Source organism: Capra hircus, chromosome 5 (assembly GCF_001704415.2).
Source record: "Capra hircus breed San Clemente chromosome 5, ASM170441v1, whole genome shotgun sequence".
NCBI lineage: Eukaryota > Metazoa > Chordata > Mammalia > Artiodactyla > Bovidae > Capra > Capra hircus.
This window is the reverse complement of record NC_030812.1, coordinates 72,255,002-72,271,744: the sequence shown is the minus strand read 5'-3', so window position 1 is coordinate 72,271,744 and position 16,743 is coordinate 72,255,002. Positions and strand designations below refer to the sequence as shown.

At 58.2% G+C, this 16,743-nt stretch overlaps 1 protein-coding gene across 2 annotated transcripts in view; it reads right to left on the bottom strand.

The window, feature by feature from the left end:
- The window catches only part of TOM1 (target of myb1 membrane trafficking protein), a 40,424-nt gene continuing 24,598 nt past the window's right edge, over positions 918–16,743 (bottom strand). Inside the window, exons 7-16 of one of the 2 annotated variants that reach the window (XM_018048234.1) lie at positions 15,190–15,306; positions 12,835–12,968; positions 11,045–11,078; positions 10,557–10,650; positions 9,784–9,904; positions 7,210–7,285; positions 4,157–4,210; positions 2,883–2,942; positions 1,909–1,948; positions 918–1,829 (exon numbers count right to left, since the gene is read on the bottom strand). In XM_018048234.1, the coding sequence (XP_017903723.1) occupies positions 1,675–1,829; positions 1,909–1,948; positions 2,883–2,942; positions 4,157–4,210; positions 7,210–7,285; positions 9,784–9,904; positions 10,557–10,650; positions 11,045–11,078; positions 12,835–12,968; positions 15,190–15,306 (885 nt within the window). In that variant the 3' untranslated portion in view covers positions 918–1,674. The remainder of the gene's footprint in view (positions 1,830–1,908; positions 1,949–2,882; positions 2,943–4,156; positions 4,211–7,209; positions 7,286–9,783; positions 9,905–10,556; positions 10,651–11,044; positions 11,079–12,834; positions 12,969–15,189; positions 15,307–16,743) is intronic. The other variant, XM_018048235.1, reaches the window with a different exon arrangement.

Below are 16,743 nucleotides of genomic sequence, written 5' to 3'. Positions count from 1 at the left end.
CTCCTGTGCGCCCGGCTCCAAGCCACGCCTCGGAACATACAGCCCACCTATTGCTCACGGGACATGGGGGTTGCTGAGGCCCCTGGATCCACTCCGGTCACTCAGCTCCCAGGCCCAGGTATTCCGACTTCTGCTCTCCTCCACAGACTGACCTTTCAGGCAGGTCAGTTGTTCTAGCCACACACCAGCCCCCTTCCCTTCTACCACCGAGGGGTTGCTGGGTTGGGGGCTCCCATGTGCCTCAAGCAGTGACTCTCGGGGAGCCTGGTGTGAAGATTCCAGCCCGGAAAAGGCTGTGCTCTGAGACCAGGGCACCTGAGCTGCCACAGAGATGAGAACTGACACCAGCACCTGACCTGTGGCCCAGCTCCTGAGCCGTTGTGCCAAGGCCTCCACACTGAGCCTCAGCGCTGCCATCTGAAAAATGGGGATGATGTACTGACGCATGAGGAAGTGCCCAGCACCTGATAAACTAGTGCACCTGGAGCGGCTCACACGACCCACTGAGTCAGAGACTCGGCCTCTGGAAAATGAGATGCAACTTTGCTTCACCCACGGTTGTGGATTCGATGCCATGAGCTCACGGAGAGCCTGGCACCTGGGCCTTGGACCGCATGCCTGCGTCCTCCCTGCAGGCTCAGTGGCCTGCCACACCCACACCTGCTCCGCCTCTGTGATCACAGAGCTCCTGCTGCTGGGCAGGGGCTGGCCTGAGGCTGCGGACAGGTCACCCACAGAGAGCAACAGGGCCGCCTGGCAGGCAACTGGTGGCGGAGCCTGTGCTGGTGTGGCGTGGCTGGGTCCTGCCGCTGCACCTACCCCATTGGCAGATGTCTGTCTCGTGGGCGGCCCTCAGCCCAGCCCAGCCCAGCCCAGCCCTGGTTAGGCCAAGTAGCTTCCTCCTGGAGACTGACCACTTTTACGGTGCTCTTCTACCTTTATTGGGGATACGAAAGGCACCTCTCCCAGTCAAGAGGATCAGCTGACAGGTGGGCGGCCCAGTGCCCGGTGGAGCCCTGCGAGGGAGGAACAGAGGAAGGAGGGCAAGGCAGTGGAGGTCATGGGGGGTCCCAGGAGCTACAAGCATCGCCGGAAGCCCCGTGGCAGCCTCGGGCTGGCGCGGTCTCCCCCCCATCACATGCAGCTTATCTGGACAGTGTGCTCTCAGTAGAGAGCCACAGGCCCTGCCCTCAACAGCTGGCCAACCCTTCGGGCTCCATGGCAGGCACTGGGGAACAGGCCTGAGGCTGCGACAGAGACTTCTGCTGTCTCCAGCCTCTGGCTAGGCTTCGACTGGCAGTGTGGGCTCTGAAGACAGCTCCTCTGGGGGCGGGTCCCGGGAGGGGATCACCCAGGACAAGGGGAGTCACATTGGGCCACCAGGCGACCAGCCTCTCCAGCCTGGGGCCTTCCTGTCCTCAGCAAAGTCGCAGTGGTTGGTGGGGGTGGGAGGAGAGGCATGAGTGTCCAGGGCCCCAAAGTAGAACTCACTCACTCCAGCTCATCCAGCTGCCTCCCACACTCCCAGGCAGCATGGCCCCAACCTCAAGGGGAAGAGAAGGACTTATGTGACAAGCCACCCTCAAGCAGCCTTTACACCAAAGGAGGGACAGGCCCCCGCCACGGGGTGTGGGAACAACCGGGGCTCGGGCAGCAGGGCGCCAGGCCCCACACTCATAAGGCAAACAGCATGTCGTCGTCTTTCTCCTGGGTCTTCTTTCTCAGGGCAGTGCCAGGTGGAGGGCCTGGTGGCCCCTCGGTTGAGGGACTGGAGAGGTTGGGCAAACGATCGGCCACTTTGGCACGTTCTTCCAGGAACTTGTCGAATTCTAGAGCAACGAGAGGGAGGCTGGGGCTGGGCTCCGAGGCTAGAGTGCGGGAAGGGTGGGCAGGGCCAGGGTCTACTACCTTCACTGGTGACGCCCTTGGGCTCCTCCACGTCATTCCCCTGACAAGGCAGAAGGAGGCAGGTTAGTTGCGGGCACGGCGGGGCTCAGCGGCTGACCCAGAGGGCCCAGACCTCGGCCCCACCACTTTCTGAGCCACAGGGCCTTGGGTGTCACTTGGCTTCTCTGAGCTTCAGTTCTCTGCTTGGTGACACTCACGGGGTTGTTGGCAAGCTAAAGCGGAGGACTTCCCAAAGAGTGCCAGGGGCAGGGTGTGGTGCCCTTGAGGGCACTAGTTCCACCCTTTCCAGTGTCCAAAGGGATGGGCAGACTCGCTCATGGTGGAGAGGCTGACACCCAAACCTGTGCCAGCTACACACGCTCAACTAGGGGCCGGGCTGGAGGTGAGCCTGTAGCCACTAGGCAAAACGGATGGACTGTGGGCATAAACACGGTCTTGGCCACTTGCTGAAGGCGGCCTTGGAGCTAGGAAGTGCCCAGGCACCTGATCCTTGGTGCTCAGAATGAGCGGTGGGCTGGCAGAGGCTGGGGAAGAAACCTGGAAGGGGGCCTGGACTGACTGCCCCTCCTGCACACTGGGGGCTCTGGAGGGTGCTGGGCCCCCTTCTCCTGGCACAGCACCCCTGACAGTTGCCCATCAGTCTCCGCTCTGCACAATGGGGCTCCTGGCACCACTCCCCGAGCTACCCCAGGTGCCGAGCTCAGGGCTCTCACGTCCCTGCTGCCCTCGGGCGGCCCGTCTTGCCCACAGCGGGCCCTCACGCAGGCAGCAGGCTTGGGCAAGGGGAGGCCCCAGAGGCTGCGAGGAGTGTGAGGCTTCCCCCTCTAAGGCGAAATACTGGGAAGCAGCAGGGGAGGGGGCACTGGCCCTGCTGACGCCCCTCACCAGCTGCTGGCCCTGCCCCGACACCGGCCACTTCCTCATGGGAACATGGGAGCCCCAGGTGAGGTGGGTGAGGAGTGGGCCCCACTTACCACGTCCGTGGACAGCCACTTCTCGATGTCCTCCATGAGGCAGGCCTGGGTGACGGGGATCTGGAGGGGAGGGCAGGGGTGAGGCAGGGCAGTGCCCTTCACCAGCCTGAGTCCACTGGCTACGGCCCTGGGGGAGTTGCCCAACCTGAGCCCCTCACTCATGGGACGGGGCCAGTTGACCTGCCCAGCCCCATCATGACAGTCCCTCCAAGACAGCTCTGGCCCAGCTGCCTGGGACGCTGAGGTCTCCCTGAGTTCTCGCTGTGCCAGGCTGTGGGCGAGGCGGATGTGGGCCAGCAGGCTGAGCAGGGGATGGAGAGGGGCTCCTGACAACTGGCATGGTATTATTCAAATCCCAGGAAGTGGGAAGCCAGGCAGAAGGGCTGGGGCAGGGGCACGGCCGCGGGCTGTCCCGACAAGCCTCCGCAGACTCAAGAGTTCTGGTGGAAGTGGGCAGAGGAGGGCCAGTGAGGAGGCAGGGGCCGAGACGACCAGAGGCGGCCAGGCTGGTGGGCCCAGAGGCGATGGGTCACTGTGACTCTGCCACACAGCCCTGCACAGGGCGGGGGCTGAGGGCTGGTGTGGGGTCTTCCCATTCGAAAGACATCTGAAGAATCCAGCCGGAGGTTATAGGCCACAGACTCTGGGGTAAGAGAGACCGGAAGCTGGCTGGGCTCCTGCACCTGGAGCAGGTGACTTAGCTCCTCTCACCCTCATTGCTCATTGTTAGAGAGGATGACAGTACCTACCGTCTAGGTCCAGGTCGTTGTGAGGATTAAAGAGACGAGGGAGATAAAGAGCGCAGCTCTGCACCCAGCACAGGGCAGATGCTCGGGAAATGCGAGCTACCACTCAGCTACTCTGAGAAACAGAAGGAGAGCGAGTCCTCCTCCAACCAAAGCCAGCTCAGGCCCCAAACCCCATCCTCAGCACCGAGACCCCAGAGAGGGTGGGGACCCCAGAGAAGCGGCAGAGCTGACTTCCCAGCAGCACCAGCAGCAGCAGCAAGTTCTCTGGGCTGCACCCTCCAGCTCCCTCTGCCGGCATGTGGCCCAGACCCAGACGTGCCCCAGGCACCTCCCAGCTGCCAGAGGCGTTGCCCAGGCCTTGCTCCGAGGCAGTGCCAAGGGGCCGTGGAAGCGAGAGCAGGGGGAGCGGGACTGTGCTGGGCGCTGGGTGGGGCCTGCAGGCCCTTGGCCGACCCTGCGCTCCTCTGGTTGTGATCCTGGCGCCACCTGGGCAGGCCCCCGCGAGTGCACCTGGCCTGTCCTCACCATGCCTTGCCTCACCATCCAGTCACTGAGGCTCTTCTCACCGCCGCCTCCCATCTGGGTGAGAGAGAGTCACGCTGAAGGTGGTGGGGAGGCCAGGTCACTGGTGTACTGGGAGCCTTCTCCAGCACAGGCCTGCTACTGCCTCAAGAGGGGTGTGTGTGTGTGTGTGTGTGTGTGTGGTATATATGTGTGTGTGGGTGTACTGGGAGCCTCCTCTAGCACAGGCCTGCTACTGCCTCAAGAGGGGTGTGTGTGTGTGTGTGGGGATGTGTGTGTGTGGGGGAGTGTGTGTGTGTGGGTGTACTGGGAGCCTCCTCTAGCACAGGCCTGCTACTGCCTCAAGAGGGGTGTGTGTGTGTGTGTGGGGATGTGTGTGTGTGGGGGAGTGTGTGTGTGTGTGTGTGTGTACTGGGAGCCTCCTCCAGCACAGGCCTGCTACTGCCTCAAGAGGGGTGTGTGTGTGTGTGTGTGTGTGTGTGTGGGGATGTGTGTGTGTGGGGGAGTGTGTGTGTGTGTGTGTGTGTGTGTACTGGGAGCCTCCTCCAGCACAGGCCTGCTACTGCCTCAAGAGGGGTGTGTGTGTATGTGTGTGGGGATGTGTGTGTGTGGGGATGTGTGTGTGTGGGGGAGTGTGTGTGTGTGTGTGTACTGGGAGCCTCCTCCAGCACAGGCCTGCTACTGCCTCGAGGGGTTGTGTGTGTGTGTGTGTGTGCGGGGGGGGGGCGGTATGTGTGTGTGTACTGGGAGCCTCCTCCAGCACAGGCCTGCTACTGCCTCGAGGGGTTGTGTGTGTGTGTGTGTGTGGGGATGTGTGTGTGTGGGGGAATGTGTGTGTGTGTGTGTGTGTACTGGGAGCCTCCTCCAGCACAGGCCTGCTACTGCCTCCAGAGGGGTGTGTGCATATGTGTGTGTGTGCACGCCCATGTTTGTATAGGTGTGGTGGCTGGGGAAAGGGAACAGGAAAGGGGTCTCCCTGTGGGGACCCCAGAGTCCTGGATGGGTGGGGCAAAGCCTCCGCCACTACTGTCACCCCACAGATCCCGGCGGGTGTGCTGAGCAGCCCTAGGATGGAGCAGGCCGCCCTCCACTGGCTCCCAGGGGTTCTGAAGGGCGCCCAGTGTCAGGAGCACTGCTGTGCCTGTCTCCCGTCATGTTTGTTCCTGGGCAGACAAGAGATGCCCAGGGCCCCAGAGCAGACGGATAGGGGAGGAAGCCTAGGGTCCTGGCTCCTGGCCCATCAGCCCGTGATCGTCTTCCCCAGCCAGACAGACCCAGCCTGGGGCCTGGCACAGGCTGTCCAGCATCCTCACCTCCCAGGACTCACCAACCCCTGGGGGCAAACACCAGCCGGCCACCTACAGGGTTGACGCTTGAGTCCTTCAGTACTTTGCTGCCTGGAATCATGTTTTGACAGCTGAGAGGGAGAAAACCTTAGCCCTCGGCCAGATTTGAGCATCTCGTGAGCAGATGTCTATGACCTACTTTGGAGGAAGTTGTACCCTGATTGGTAGAACTCACTTAAATCTCTCAAGTCACCAAAGATGAACGGGCAGAACTTGCTTTTCTGCTGACACAGGTGTGTGTGCTTCCGTCCCAAGGCTGACGGCAGGTGGGGCAGCAGCCAGGAGGCCTCGTCCCAGTGCTCGTCAGGTCCCTGAGCTGCTCTGCGGCCCTAGCAGGTGACATCTGTCCCCCACCACCCCAATTCTGTAGCAGGAAGGCACAGGGCTTAGAGGCCAGTCTCTGCCCACGGGAGACCAGGTGGCGGTGGAGGGACGCGCTCCCTACTGTCTGGACTCATTTGGATTCTTGGAGCCAGACTGATGGCCCACGGAAAAGGAAGGTTGAGCATGGGAGCAACTCTGCTCCTTGGAGCTCTGCAGGTCATCTGGGGCTCTCGTTACCAGCACTGGTTTCCGTGCTGGACAGACCAGTGGCTGTGAGATCGTGGGCAAATGACCTCAATTATAAGCCCTGGTGTCTCCTCTGTAAGTGAGATGACCACATTGCAGTGCTATGAAGGTAAAACGTTTCACTACGTGCCAGGCACTGTGCGAAGGACGTGAGATCTGTGGTTTCACTCACCCGCTCTGGGACCCGGCTTTCTCATCTGCAAAGGGGACCCCTTCAGGGTTTGTGTGATGACTTAGTAAGTGGGGGACACAGAATGCTCACTCAGCAGGGGACACAGGGTCCAAGTGGGAGGCTCTGACACTCAGGGCGTAAACGCACTCCGCGTGGTGGCAGATCTACAACACACCCAAGGAGGCATCTGAGCCCTTTGCTGGTCCTGCCCTGTTCTGACTGGGAATGACTCCTGGGACACTGGGGATGCAGCTGGGAATCCCTCCCACATCTCCTGTGCCCCCCTCCCCACTCCAGAGGACAGGGCAGCTTCCACAGCCTCCTGACTGGTCTCCCAACTTCCAGGCTGAGTCCTCTTAAAATTAAGTTAGATAAACGTCCCCCTGCCAACCTCTGCTCCAGACTGCCCAGGGCTCCCACCTCAGGCAGGAGAAGCCAGTCCTCCCAGTTGCCCCTCAGGCTTCACCTCCCAGTGCCCAGTCCCACCTGCACCTTTGAAGCCTTGGGTTGTGACCAACCCCCTCCTTGGCCCTGCTGTTCACTGGCCTTGCCTCTCCAGCGCCCAGGTCCGGCACGTTGTAACTACCGCTCTCTGCCCAAAAGGCACCCAGAAACAAATTTAAAGGCAAGGGAACTGTCCTTGGAACTCCTGCCAAGGGGGCAAGTGGCTGGTACAGCGTGCTCCGTGTGGCAAGTGGCTTTCATTCCACATATGCCAGCAGTTAAATGGAATACAAGTGGCACCTTTGGGTGCCTCCCTGTGGTTTTAGGGTCTGTCCTCCAGCCCCACGCTGTCCACATTCCTGCAGATAACAGGGCTCTGGAGGGGCAGAGGGGCTGAATACTAGCTCAGCTCCAAGTCAGTGCCGAGCCCCTCCCATCCACACTCTCACACCTCCTGTCATAAACCAGGGGCATCGCCAGGCAAGCACTGCCCAGCCTTCCTCTGGACAGGCCCCTCTGCTTACCGCTCCAGTGCTCTGCTGCCGGGCATCCAGGGCTCCAGCCAGGCCATCTGTTGCTTGAGGGGCTTCGTATTTTACCCTGAAATACAGAGGCCACTGTGGCCATTACCTGCCACCCTCACCATACCAGACATGCCAGCCGACATGAGGAGGGAAGGGGTTGGGTGGGCAAGGGCTAGACCCACATTCTGCGTGGACTCAGAATGTGCCTGGGCAGGAGCCCCAAGAGGGGCACCAATCTGCAGGCCTGCCTTGAGATGGAGCAAAAGGTCTCCTTTCCTGCCTTTGGGAACCTGGGTCAGACATGTGGCCTGCATGACAGGCAGAGCGAGGCTGGAGAAGCGAGGTGTTGGGGGTCAGAGACCAAGTCCACCGACCTCCTATTCCTGGATTTGGCCACACTACAGGGATGAGCACAGCGTCCCAGACCCCGTGGTCATGGAGAGCTCTTATCTAGACCCTCTCCAGAGCAGCTCCCACAGCGTAATTTCAGAATCTGTGGTTCTGTGAAGGCTGTGTGTGAACGGGGGAACCCCCCTCTGCAGCTGAAAACAAACCTGCAGACGGCGGGTGAGGATTCTGCATGTGCTCGGGGGTGCCAGCCCTGGCGACTGGGAGGAAACGCAGGGGACACTGTACCCTCCGAGCAGAGGAGGATGGGGAGGGAGGGATCTGCTGTGTCTCCAGTGAAGGTTCAGGGGGAGCGGGAGGAAAGCCCGTGCTAACAAGGGGGCTGGTGTCTCTCTGGCTGCTACAGAGGGGGACATCCAGGGAGGCCTCGGGGACATGGTCCAGCAGCTTGGTAAGAGCTGTCATTCTTGCCCTGAACTGCTGGCAGAGAGGAGGTGAGACCGGGTCAGTCTTTTTTCTTCTGGTGGTCATGCACGATATGTGGGATCTAGTTCCCTGACAGGGATCGAACCTGTGCCCCCTGCATTGGAAACATGGAGTCAATCACTGGACCATCAGGAAGTCCCTGGGTCAGCTGTTGAGGTGAAGATGAGAATCTTGGGATTCTAGCCTCAAAGGAAAGCCCTGCGCCATTAGGGAGGAGGGGTCTTCTTCCAGGTGGGGTGGGTGGGGAGCACCTCACACTGCTGGAGCTGGGCTGGACCAGTGCAAGCATAGCACATGTGGCTCTGATAGCGCCAACCTGCCTCCCTGGGGACTGGGTAGGCTGGCAACTTAAAGAGGCCTCTAGAATAAACCCCCAAATTCTCAGGCAGCCTTTCTGAAGAACAGAGGTAGCCAGGAGGGCATGGGAATTGGCGAGTTAACCCTGTCACATGGCTCACCACGCAAAGGGGCTGCAGCCAACCAGAAAACTGGGTGGCTCACTCTACCCCTGCCTCTGACCCTTTACACGAGCTGATCCACAGCCTAGCACTGCACAGCAGCGGCCCACAGGCAGGCTACCTCCCACCCCCAAGAGACTGCAGGCTCTGGAGGCAAGCTCGGGGTGTGCTTTTCTCTGGCCTTCAGGGCTCCCCAGAGTAGGGACAGCACGGCTGCAAACCTCAGCCGGGCCACCCTTCTGGTGGCAAGTCCCACCAGACTCATTAGCCTCCAGTCACACAGCAGCCTCACTGCGCCCCTACCTCCAAGGTGACCGTGAGCCGCTGGTCCCAGGGCACCTGGGCTTGGGAGCACAAACTCCGCCCCAGACTCATGGGTTCGGCTCACAGGGCAGGGCTGGCCAGCCAGTGGGTGGGGCTGTGAGCAGCCCTATGAGCCAGGCTGGCTATAGCCTGTCAGGTTTCACTGGGACTGGCCAGAGTGGATGGGGGACCCCTGGGCCCTCTGGAGGCCTATCAACAGCTCCCAAGGAGACCGGAATGGAGTCTGCCAAGAAGTTCCCTTAGTCCAGTGCTTTCCTTGGTTGTACATCCTGGTTACCTGGTACCTGGTACCTGCCCTGGGGTTACAAGCAAAAGGCTGATAACAGCCCTAAGCAAACCCTGTCCCCTGACCAGCCGTATGGAGCTGGTCCTGGGAAGCCGGCCTGGTGGACATTTGGCCCTGTGGCCTCCACTGCTAAAAGTATCTCCCTGAAAATGGACAGTCCCAGGAAGCATAGAGCCCAAGCTCGAGGGCAGGGCAGGCAGACTCGGGTGGGATAATGCAACTTTCGTGGAAATTAAGGCTGGTTGCAGAATAGCAGAAATCACTGGACCAGTCTCTGAGGGCTTGGTACATGGTGTACAGTGCAGTGGGGAGCTGGGCTGGGTTGAAGACACTGCGTTTTAGAACCAGACAGTCTGGGGTTCCCGACTCTGTCAAACATTAGCTGCCTGAGGTGGGGCAAATGACCAGCCTCTCAGAGTCTCTGTTTCCTCATCTGCTCGGCTTGTGTAAGATTCTGGAACCAAGCTGGTCATCACCCAACGGGCGTCCCTCCCTCATCCATCCCAGGCCATGTAGGACTGACTCAGGGGGAAAAACTCTGCCATCCTGAGGGGGTGCAGGTAGGGGCTGGTGTGCCCACCCATACACCGAGCTCAGGGACCTGGAGAGAGGCCCTCCCCTGACAGCGGTTGACCCAAACCGCAGGAGCCCAGGGTGGGTTTCAGTACTCACTCTTTGCGTTGGTCAGCCAGTGAGCTGCCCCGCGTCAGTGCAAACATGTCAAACTCATCTTCCAGTCGGCCAGAGGCCTCCAGAGACTGCAGGCCAGCCCTCACGCTGCTGGAGCCCAGGTCTGTGGGGACAAAAAGACCACATGAAGGGTCTGCCTGGCTGTCCTTGGAGTCATGGCTGGGCTGCTTCCTGCCAGGCCCAGGTCGGTTCTGGAGAAGCAGGGCAACCTGGAGCGGGGCAGGGTGGGGCATATGGGTGGGACAGGCCACCTGCCGGCTGAGGGACACCGGGCACCTCACCTCCTCTCTCTCAATTACTTCTGAGCAGGCAGCCAATAACACTTAACAGATCAAGTGACAATGGTGCTGACGGCTGATGTGCACCAGGAGCCCATTCTGGGCCTGACCTGGTCTGAGCCCGCTCTGTGCATAAGCTTATTCAGGAGAAGAGGGGTCCAGGGTGTCCACGTTATGTGTCCAAGTTCACCAGATGATCCAGGGGCAATCACACAACAGCGGGGTTTCTGAGATCTAAGCGGGCTCAGGGGCTATGGGGCTGGGAGGGAGAATCTCCCGTGTTTTATCCCAGCTGTGCAGGAAGACGTGAGCCCCACAGCTAGATTCAGCAGGGGACCCCGGGGAGGTGGGGGCTGGGCCGACATTCTGCTGTGGGCACTCCAGCCCCAACTGTGTAATGAGAGGGCACCCCAAGAGCTGCAGGGGTACCCATGGTAGGTAACGTACCCTGGCCAGAGCCCCCAGTGCTGCACTTACTCATTTCTGCCAGCTGGGATGAGAGACTGCCGGTGGCTACAGGGTCAGGGCCCATGTCGATCAGGTCAGGGGCTGCCTCGGCCTCACTTGGGGCCTGTGGGGAGGGGAGAGGCCACCATCACCCTCTGACCGGAGGTGCAGCCTCATTCCCTCCTACCCTGAAGCACTGGTGCCTGCATTCTTTGCCTGAGGGTGTGTCATTAGGCTCTCTCCTCCCCGCCTCACCCCCAGCAGCTATGACTGGGCGTCAGGGAGTCTTTCTTCCTCCCCTTGGCCTCTAGCTCGGCTGGACCCGCTGGGAGGTTCACAAGACCCTAGGGCATCAGCTGGTGGCAGAACCTTGTTTACCCTAAAGGGACAATGACAAAAAAACTTAGAAGCAGCCTTTTCTAAGAGCCTGGCTAAGAAGACACATTCTGGCCAGGATACCTGGGGAGGGAGGTGGGCACAGCCCTTCCTGTCATTAATATGGAGAAGCTGCCTCTTACCTTGGTGGTCTGGCCTGTTCGGAGGCGTTCAAACCTACGGGACAGAAAAGACCTGGGTCAAGGAGACAGACCAGGCCTGAGCTTTGCCCACTGCAGGTCTCGAAACCCACAGAATGGGTCACAAACAGGGTGGTGACTGGCCAGGTTTGCCCCGGACAATCCAGTGTATGCCCCAGGGGAGTATTAGCAGGGTGCCTCTTTCACCAGCAAGTGTCCCAATTAGATGACCGATTATCTAGTTACAACTAGCATTAAACAAACAACAGGAAGAGACTAGAGAGGAAAAGGAAAAGGGGGTGCACGCACATAGTAAAGGTGTGGATTTTTTTTTTGGACCTTGTTTGGTAACAAACATTTGTGCATGTGGTGAGTGTCTAAAGTGGTGTAAGGAGGACACACATCTCTTACACTACTTCATGGAGACTCTTAAACCACCCTAGACAGGCCAAGCTGCTGCTGGGTGGGCTGAAGACCTCGGTCTGGGATCTGCTCTGGACCTGGTTCTGTCCCTCCATGTGTGACCCCAGGTGAATTACATCACCTCTGAACAATTAACAAGGGGGTGACAGTGCAACCTGCCTCCCAGGTGTGAGGATCAAGCAAAGACACTGAGGAGTGATTAGAAACCGGAAACAACCAGACAAACACGAGCTCCGATGAGTGGGTGTCAGAGGGGTCCTGGTCACCTTGAGACTGGGCCTGTGGGCCACCCCCCAGCCCACACCCCTAGTGGCAGGGGCTCTTAACGCCACTGGCCCAGTGAGCAGGAAAGGCTGGGCAGATGTTATCTGCTGCAGCCCCATCCCCATCACCTGATTCAGAATCACTGAGCAAGTGTATGCTGATGGATAAACATATGAAATGAACTGGGAGCTGGAGGCAGCAGGCATAATTAGCACCCTGTGCAGACAGTCTGACTGACAAGGCCCTTATAGGAATAACTGCACAGGCTGCTGGTTATCTACAAGGGATCACAGCTTCATTGTACAGACAAGAGAAAAGAGTAGGGGTGTGTTGTCTCTGCAGGCCCAGCACCTACACGCTCCTCTGAGGAACTGCTTCCCATTTCCTGTGACCCTGGTGGGACTGCCAGGATCAAGGAGACCTCTCCCTCCTACTCCTGTGGGCACAAGGAAGCTGAGCCAATCTGAGTGTCTCCCAGGGTGCTGACTCTTGGACAGAATGATACCCTGCGAGGAGGTGTTTGGAGCCCATGTATTCAGGGTGACACCCTGGGATCACGGTCCAGGCATTATTGTCCCAAGACCCCTGAGCCACCCTGGCATCTGCCCTTCTGCCCCTTTGGGACGGCTCACTGTTTTATTCTTCTTTGGGCTCTGAAAGCTACCCATTCAGTAAAAGCTGTTCTCCTAATGACTTCTTTTTCTGCTTAAGTTAGCCAGAAGCGCTTACCGAGTTCGCAATCAAGGAGCCCTAATTAAGTCAAGTCACTTGTCCAGGGCCCCAGAGCCAGGCAGTTGGGGGCGGGGTGGTGGTGGTAGGGGGGCAGCAGGGACAGAATAGGCCTGTTTGGCCGTGGGCCGGCGCGCTCAGCCACCACCAGTGCTAGCCCGGAGGCGGAGGCGGGATGCAGACACACGGGTGGCAGGAGAGGAGGGGTGGAGGGGGGGCGGGCATTGCGGCCTGCGCTGGATGAAGACAGTTGAGAGTGCAGCACTGGGCGGGTGGCCTGGTGTTGGGAGGGAGATGAGAGGTCAGCGGGTGTGAACATAGGAGCCGGTGGGGCCGGAGCGGGGCAGGCGGTGGGGCGGGGCCGGAGGCGGGGCTACCGTTCGTGGCGCAGGAAGACGTTGTTGAGATTGTCATTGACGATGAGCAGCTCCTCGGTAAGCTGCTCGTTGGCGATGCGGGGGATGAGCTCCAGGACCCGCTGCTGCATGGCGCGGCACGTCCGGTTGAGCTCCTGTCGGGGAAGGAAGGGATTCAACTATGGCCCCTGGACTGGGAGCGAGGCTGTCCCTTCCGGATGCCCGGTCCTTGGCGCGCCATGGAGAAGCAGCGGTCTCCACACTGGACTTGAGGTTGCAGGGAACAGCTTTTGGGGTTCTAAGGACATCACCGGCGTCTCATTTCTAAGTGTGGAGCACACTGGACAGAACCAAATGGGAACTGCGCTGTGGGTTTACCTGGCTCTGTGCGGACCTCTGGATGGAGCTCCTGCCACCATCTCCGATTTGGGGCAAGGTGGCTGATGAAACACCTGCCACTTATCAGGGGGCAGGCAGGTTTTTTGGTGACCAAAGCATAAAAATGAACTGGGTGATCCAACTATTATCCACAAACTCCCACTCCAAATTTCTACCTCATTAGTCTAATTTCTTTTTTTAATGCCTTTTATTTTGGAATAATTTTAAATATACAGAAAAGTTCCCAAGGTAAGAGAGCACAGGGGTTCCTGTAAACCCTTTCACCCAGCCTCTCCTTAGCTTAGTTTGGCATTTTCAAAACTAAGACCTTAACATGGGTACACTGCTATTAACTGAACTACAAGCTTCACTCAGGTTTCACCAGCTTTTCCACTAATGTCCTTTTCCCCTCTGTTCCAGAGTCCCACACTGCATTTAGTCACCAGGTCACTGACTGACTTTTAATCAGTTAGTATTACGTATTTAAGCTTGTTTGGGAAAAAGAAAAAAAAAAAAGCTGCAGCATCACAGGCTTTTCATTTGTAGGACTGAGCACTTCCTTCCCCGGGGCCTGCCATCAGGTGGACAGGGGTCCAGGTTAGAGTCTTGAGGTCCCAACAGACAGCTGTTGGGCGCTGTGGACTCAGCCACAAGCCAGACTTTTCTCCTGGCATCATGAAGACCACTGACTTTGGTTCTTTGCAGACCCTGTTGCCCCTCCCCAACCTAGACCCTCTTCTGGGATTTCTTCTGCCCCCTGAGCATGGGGCAGGGCAGCCCAGACTCCTTCCAGCCTCCCATGGGCCTTCCTTCTCCTCCCCCCATGACTAAGCACACTGTGACTTTGTTCCCACTTCCTCACCTACCCCTCTCAAGAGAGGAAAAGCAGCAACTGGACACTGGCCCAGGAGCCAGGGCCCTGGGTTCATACCCCAGCTCTGCTGATGACCAGCTCTGTGACCCTGGGCATGTCCCATGCCATCCCTTTGCATCAGCAGTTTGCTGGCCTGGGACATGGAGACAGTGAGAGTATCTACCTTATGGGGGGAAAGGGGAGGATTGAGTGAGTAACCCTGTATCACGTGCCCACATCAGAACCTGGCACATGGGACATGCTCAGCGCCTGTCAGTTGTCCCAGGGTCACCCCGTCTGCCAGCCAGCCCCCTGAGGCCACAGAATCACTCATGCCCGCATGGCCCTGGCATGACACACCTGAACTTAACTGCACTACAGTAATCCTGTTGCTTCCCAACTCACTCAGGCTTCTGTCATTTACGCTTCATGTTTGTGGGTTCACCCAACTCTGAGACTCTGACTTCACTCCTCCCCTTGGCTCTTGCAGTAAGGCAAGGGCCACATAGCTCAGCTGGGCCTGGGGACAGAGAGATGAGAATGACCCAGCTCCGCCCACCAGAAATGCGAGGGTCCAGCAGGAAAGTCACCAAATGAGTTGATCACATCATGCCCTCTGTCCCCTCACAGGTTCAGGTGGCTCCTGGGCCTCGGGGGTACCCAGGGATGACCTCCATTGGGAGGGTGCCTTTCCCCACGTACAGCCCCTTCATGCCCAGCTCGGGGGGGGGGGACCCTGGGGATATCACCTGACATACGGGAGCCCTGGCTGGTAGATCCCAGCTCATGCCTGCCTGCTAGGCTTCCTCTTCTGATGGCTGGAAACCTCACCTTCCAGCCTTCCTCAAGACACTGATTGGGAGCTATGTGGAACCAGGCACAGGAAGGGGTGTTTACATGCAAAGCCTTATTTAATTCTCATGTCAAATGTGAACCATAAAAGCAATCTTACATATGAGGAAACTGAGATAAGAGGGGCTTTACTGTTTACACCGTCAAGCGGTAGAAGCTGAGTTCCAATCTGATGGAGCCCGAAGTTCCTGATTTTAACCTCTCCCACTGTGACCTAGGAGCCCAGAATCGCCATGGAAACTGCCCTGGTGGTGGGGAGCAGGGAGGCTGAGCAAGGGGCAGTGGCCACTCACCTGTAGCAGCTCCAGGTCCGCCGGCTCCGTCTGGGTGGGCACCAGCTCCGTCAGCATCTCTGACATCACCCTCACGTTCCCGCTCACCATCTCCAGCTCGCTGCGCAGCTTCCCAATCTGGAACACACAGTCGGTCTTGCTGAGTGAGGATAGGGTCCAGAGCCGCTGCCCCTCCCGGAGCCTAGCACCACTAGCCCAACCTGCTAGCACTCTCTCCAGGCTCCTGGATCATAGATAGCCTTGTGCCAGGAGGCCTGTGGGGGGCTTATCCCCATCCCTACTGACCCGCTTACACAGGTGCTACCAACCGTTACCATCTCCAAGCCAGGGTGCCCAGAGCAGGGAGAGGCCAGGAGGAAAGAAGCTGAGCACTCCAGCATCTTATGGATGCCGGCGCCTAACGAGGCCCTGAAGGGCAGTTCCCCCGAGGGGAGAGGAGGGAGGCCGTCCTCCTAGGAGGACGGGGTTCTGTCTTGCTCTGGCCTGCTCTGTGTCCCAGATTCTACCAAGGTTAAGTCCTAGTGCCACCCCCCACCTGAGTATGCGTGTGAGCAGATTCTCAACGACCAGGGTCCCAGTCCTGGCTTGGGAAATAGCTGCGCATCAAGTCGCAGAGTCTTAGCACCCAGGTGAGGTGATGGAAGTGCCCTGGTGTAGCATCTCACACCGTGGGCTCTGTGGGGTGTCTTGTGTCCTCATGGACAATGTGGACACCGTGAACGTCCAGGAAGGGACCCTTGTGGACGTTGCCAGACATGACCTGGTTGATGAACCCTTTGATCACGGGCTATCTCATGAGTCTAAGATTTAGTGGCCCACATTTTGGGAAATCTGGATGTATTCTAAATTGGGTGACCCAGTTGATTTCAGAATACAAGTGTTATCATATAAATTCACAGTGCCTGTGAAGGCAGTTGCCATTCCGATCACCTCTAAGTGACAAGCGCTTATCGTATGTTGCTAGTTAACCCTGACCACAGTCTCATGAGACAGATATCACTACCCCCCACCCCTTACAGATGAAGAAGTGGGCCTGCAGACACAGTCTACTGCGGTCTGCCAGCACCTTCCAGACCTGTGAAATGTTTGGTACATTTGGCCTGTTTAATGAAGGCTCTTGGTAGAAGCGAGTGGAAAAATGACTGATCACAAACCCCGCATGTCTGGGTCAGATGGGACCTAATTACAAGCAGTCTGGGAGTTACATCAACGTGTCCCAAAAGACAGAAGGGCCCTCTGAAATTAGACTACTCAGGCTACTCAGTCTTGTTTAGCAAGAACCTTCTTCCACTGGACAAAATCAGTCTTAATCTACACAGAGGCCAGACTTCAGGCAAACTGGTTAAAATTATAACCAAGTTAGATCAGTTTTGTCACCCTGCTTATTTAACTTATATGCAGAGTACATCATGAGAAACGCTGGGCTGGAGGAAGCACAAGCTGGAATCAAAATTGCCAGGAGAAATATCAATAATCTCTGATATGCAGATGACATCACCCTTATGGCAGAAAGTGAAGAGGAGCTAAAAAGCCTCTTCATGAAAGTGAAAGAGC